We start from the raw sequence: 5,500 nt of genomic DNA on the forward strand, positions 1-5,500 counted from the left end.
CGTCCTTGTCAATTCGCGCTGGCTCCAGCAATGTTGCCTAGTTTTCTGGTTGCGTGGAAACTAAAAGGCTGCGCCGAGCGAGCCCTGAACTGTAGGAGCGTTTCCAGTGGCGCTCCGCGGCTGCCAGAGCGGCTCTCAGCACAAGTTTAACGAGCTGCGAGAGAGGACCTGATGGAAGCCAACCAAAACACCGACCGAGCCGCTTGCTTTGTGTGCGCTTCTGATCTGCCGGAAGAGCTTATTGTCGGGCACTTGCAGAGAAACGCATCATGAAAAGGAGAGGAAAAGCGGCAAAGACGTGAGTGTGTTTTGTTCCTGATCATGTGGGTTCTTTGGGATTTAATCCATAAAAGGGCAACTGTTTTTTTTCCAGTGGTTAATGCGGGTTTCTACATGTGATCCTCGCTGGAAAAACAAGCAGCGGATGGTGCTGACTAAAACAGGATGAAAGACAAACTTAACAAGGGTATCAGTTCCCGCGAGGCATCGCCTTTATCTCTTGTCCTTTTGAGTTAATTTTCCACCAGATGCTTGTTGCTTATGAGCAGAATTTAAATTTGAGCAGGAACTGATACTTAACCCACTGCTAGGCTTTAGTTTTGCATCTTAAATGTCCTCAGCTTGTGTTGTGATTAACAGAAATGAAAGTGATTAGACCAGCGTTGCTTTAGTTTTTGGAAGTTTGCATTGAGGATGTGAATATTGAAGTTAAATTGACTGAGATCTCTGGCACACTGTACATTTAATGACATAACGCCCTCAAAAGAGCTCACTGCCCTCCTCAAACAGTGTGCTGTTAACTCAACAAGATTATTCTATCTGTGAGGAAAAATGGGGTCTTCAGGGAAAGTGGAAACCTGCCAAGCGCAGTGTTGTGCTCTAATGAACAGACAGAGCCTCTGTAGTAATCGAGATGGGCATTGAGTAAGGCATCGGGAGTGGATGGAGCTAAAAGCACTGAAATATGATTACAGTTGCATTAAAAGCTCTCAAGGCAAAGATGTCCAGGATGCTTTATTTTCCTGTTTCCTTTTCTGTCATGCAAACACTCCACCTTCCCCCCTCCCTCCTCATTGATAACTAGAAACCAGGAGCTTATTTGCCATTCATGCAATGCTTACAGCTGTGATGTGATGCCACGAAGAGGTCAGATTCATGCATGAGAAACGCCACGTCACGAAGTGTATTAACATAGTAAATTTGGGTTGCATTTTGATGCCTCTCCAGTCCAAATTACAGCTCCTTGAGTCATCTGTGGCAGAGACTTGTTAGTTCAGCACTGACAGCGGTGAATTTATGAAGCAGGAGACTGACCTTTGGCTTCCGCAGTGACACGTTTATTGTGTAAATTAAAAGCAGGAGAGTTATTTATCGCACGGGCAAAGACCTCATATGATTTAGAGGCCAACTGATTTATTGCATTTACAGTATATGGTTTTGAGATGGGTTTTGTTTGTTATTAGCGTGTAGACCATTAGTAAAATGTCTTTGAGGAGTATTTTTCTGTCTGAAAATCTCTTATGCCAGTGCCCCACCCTGCAACTCACCCTCTGTTTATCTCATCCACAGGCGACACCTTCCTCCTTCCTGTCGCCTTTATTCTTCCACTGCCAGCTGTCTTCATCAGCTGTCCCTTTGACTCACTCACATTTGCCCCTTCCCTCCTTCCTCGATATCTCATTAGTGTCACACACTGCTCTCCGTGTTGTTATCGTAATGTTACCCCTCTCCTTAAATCCTCTTGATACCAGTCTTTCTCTCAACACTGTGCCAGTGTGTCCAATTTCCTCCCTTGCCCACATGCTTTCTCCTCCTCTGTCACCAGCCTTCGACTTCTGCTCCCCCATTATCTCTCAGGAAAATACCAGGGTGGCATGCTGTGTGACGGGAAAAGTATAGCCTTTACCGGCGCTTAATGCTTCCCATTTAGTTCAGGCAAGACTTTATTATTTCCTTGGGTGTTCAGCTGCATCTGTCATGCTATTTTGCTTTCTCGTGCACCATGCTGACACAGAGGGAAATCCTTTTGAAGTTGCTCTGCCTCAATGAAGATGTCTCGATAAACAACTTCTTAATCGCAGAGGCTTCAACTGTGTTTTGCTCCAATGCATCAGCCTCCATCTCCCCCAATGGCTCATTATTGGGGTTGTCTGGCAGGCATCTTGTAAACCGGCGTAACACAATGAGCGTTATTAGCTGTGTCTCGTAGACAAATCATCTGTCCCCCTAACACACACATACACACCGCCATCGCTACCACACTCTGTCCTCTACGCCCCAACGTCATGTGATACTTAGAAGTACTTAGAGATCGATTTCATTTTTTAATCTTGGTAAGTGGATCTTGCCCAGTCTGAAGCCATTTTGAAGAAATTAAGAAGTCTGGTTGAACTCCGTGGCTCCTTTTTGTCTCAAAGAAGACAGGCCATCACATTGTCTGTTTTGTTGGCCTCAGTGCTGTTTATAGCATTAGCATTTACCCCAACAAAAGGATTGGGTGGCCAACACTGATGCTACACTGACTTAAGGAGTTTTTCCCTAAGAGGATTAGTAACAGGATAGGAGGTAGCCCTGATCAGCTATTAATGAAGTGTGTTAGGGTGGGTAGAGCTGCTATTTTCAAAGGCTTGCATACAAAATATAAAGTGTAATTTACAGGACATGCAGGGGAGCTTTTACCTTTGTGTTACTTGCACTTCTGACTAAATGACCTTATGGACTAGAGACTACATAGCTTGACGGACACGAAGAAAAGACAGTTTTAATGGTCACTTTTACTAAAACTGTTGCATCACAACGGCAGCTATAGTATTAGAAAGAACTGGAAAGATGGTTTATTTACACTTCCATTAGAAATCGAGTTGGTTTCATGTTTTGTTCGGAACATTTTGTTCCTCGTGGTGTCACATCACTATGTTAATGCCAGTCTCTGTGTACTGAAATAGCCCTGCATCGCAGGGATGTCAATTATAAAAGAGGCACAGTGACACCAAAGGATTTTCGAAGCTCGTTTATTGTGCAAGTATGAAGGGGATGTCTGATCCGCAGACTTTCCTGGAAATACAACAGAAGCACGATTGTTTCTGGTCAACAACACGCTGAAATGAGCGTGCAGCATTCCCGCTGCTTTCTCACTGCAATTAGACGAGATACTGTACCCCCTATTTCTGCAGTAAATGGACTCTAAAGAACATCATTAATCACCAATGATCCGCAAGAGAAAAATGTTTCACTGTTCAATCTGCACTTCTCTTTTTTCAAAGGTCTTTCAAAGGTATCAAAGTCTTCTCACCATTGCTAATGTGACTTTCTGCTGTTTTTATGTCATAGGTTCAACAGCTACTGGGGAGGTTGATGTGTATTTCCGTTCCTGCACCCAGGTGATCCTTCCTGGAGCATGCCCGTATTCCACGATGTCCCTACCTGCAGACTGGCTGCTGCGCCACTCAGTGGTTATGTGTTTGCTGCTGCACAGCCTGGTGCTGATGACCTTCTGCTTCCACCATGCTGCCACCAGTTGCTCCAAGAGCTGCTACTGCTCTGAGAGCGACAGCGGCGGAAAGATGGTGCGCTGTAGCAATCTGCAGCTCACAGAGATCCCCCACGATATTCCCAATGACACACGGCGCATCTACCTGGACTTTAACCTCTTCACATCAGTTCCAACGAATGCTTTTGCAGGTTTGCCCCATCTGGTTGAACTGGATCTATCACATAATGAATTAAGCCAGTTAGAACCAGGGGCATTCAGGGGCTTGGGCTCCTCATTACAATTTCTAGACCTTTCTTCGAACAAGTTAGTAAACTTTAACTCTGAGGCCTTCGAAGGCCTGCAGGCTCGCGCCAACCTAACAAACAATCCATGGCATTGTGATTGCAACTTGCAGATGGCCTTGCCTCGTGTGGACCTGGAGCCTGCGTCGCTGAAAGGCATTGTGTGCCAGACTTCAGATCCTGAGGAAATAGGAGTTCAAGGACTTTCCTTCCTGTTGGCACCAGACATAGACCTATGTGTGGTGATGAAGAGGACTACAGATGTGGCCATGCTGGTCGTCATGTTCGGCTGGTTCACCATGGTCATCTCCTACCTGGTCTACTATGTCAGGGCTAATCAGGAGGACGCCCGCAGACACCTGGAGTATCTCAAGTCGTTGCCTAGCAGGCAGGGCAAGTCAGAGGAGTCTTCCACCATTAGTACTGTGGTATAGGGCTGATGGAGCTACACATGGGACCTGAAGTGGTAACCCACACCAAACAGGATGGAGCTACAACCTGCGACTACAGTCGTCATCAGTCTCAGATGTTTTTTTTCCCAGCTGTTGTTACAGAGCCAAGGTGGGCAACAAGACATGTGCCTGCGCAAGAAAACCAGGCCGATGCAACCTAGCCCTGATGAATAATTAATCTCTCGGCGACCCATTAGGAGTTTTTTGGGGCTGAGATGATGGTCTAGTCTGTGCGATAAGGGAGAAAAAGCAGCTGTATTTGTTTTGGCGAACTCCAAATATGGGCTACAAATGGGATTTATTCAGTGGTGCATGCACCTTGATGCATCTCGCTTACAGACAGACAATCCAGGAAGCGACGTCAGACAGTGATATGAACAATGGGAGAGGCAATAGTAGAATGAATAACTCCATGTACAACCGTTTTCCATTAACACCCTTACGGTATTCACTGGTATATTCCAAGTAAAATGATGTTTTCCATTTAAATTGTTGTTTTCTGGGGGTTTCTCTTACTCGACTCAGTCCTCTGTCTCACAAAAAATGAAGAAATACATACACTATTTAGAATATGAATCACTCTTTAGTAGATGCATATTCAGCTCACTATGCTGATGAATCAGATTGCGGCGTGATGAAGGGGCTCATCAGTTATTCTGGGATGTTTTTGATAGAAGCTACTCTACCAAAGCTCCATACTGATGAGAACCGCAAAGCTCCAAGCTGCCTCTGTATGTTAAGAGTATTTGACAGGAAACCTCTGCTAGCTCACCCTCATAACCAGTGGGATCCCTAAATGATCTATAGACCACAGCAGTACTCCCGTTGAAGGTTAATGTCTATCAAATGCAGGGATGTAGGATGTTGTAGGACATGGAAGAACTTCTCACCCAGTACCTGATAGAAGAAAACTTTACAAAGACATGGCATTTAATCTTTATCTGGTATCAGAAACACACTGCGGCTGTGGAATTACTCATCAGCATAATATGCTAACATAACAATCTTTAGTCACAAGCCAATAACCCTCTGCACAATATCATCTAATTGTCAGAGAAGATTATTCCAGAAGTAGGAAATTGGAGGCTACTGCAGTTTGGCTGCTATAAAATGGAAAGAGAGAGTGAAGTGAGACTTATAATCGGAACGGGGACAAGTTTTTCATATTCTGGTTGGAAAAGCCCTTCAGCAAACACTTATTACCCTCACATCTTCACCCAGAGTATTTCAGGGAACACAGAGGAGTCCTTCATGATCTTATGTGGTTATCAAGA

General features: G+C 44.8%; 1 protein-coding gene across 2 annotated transcripts; it reads left to right on the plus strand.

Annotated features, from left to right (window-relative positions):
• The first annotated feature begins 239 nt into the window (after positions 1–239).
• On the plus strand, positions 240–4,224 carry lrrc3ca (leucine rich repeat containing 3Ca). Of its 2 annotated transcripts, none has more exons than XM_073490262.1 (2): positions 240–298; positions 3,331–4,224. In XM_073490262.1, the coding sequence occupies exon 2, from the start codon at positions 3,414–3,416 to the stop codon at positions 4,206–4,208; it is 795 nt and encodes a 264-aa protein (XP_073346363.1). In that variant the 5' UTR covers positions 240–298; positions 3,331–3,413; the 3' UTR covers positions 4,209–4,224. The 2 variants fall into 2 exon arrangements, with proteins under 2 accessions (XP_073346363.1, XP_073346364.1); XM_073490263.1 differs by having other exon boundaries at positions 277–298; positions 3,381–4,224.
• Positions 4,225–5,500: the final 1,276 nt, after the last annotated feature.

Source organism: Pagrus major, chromosome 20 (assembly GCF_040436345.1).
Source record: "Pagrus major chromosome 20, Pma_NU_1.0".
Taxonomy (NCBI): Eukaryota; Metazoa; Chordata; class Actinopteri; order Spariformes; family Sparidae; genus Pagrus; species Pagrus major.

Coding starts and splice junctions, on each gene's coding strand:
- lrrc3ca (XM_073490262.1), top strand. CDS start 3,414: ATGTCCCTACCTGCAGACTGGCTGCTGCGCCACTCAGTGGTTATGTGT.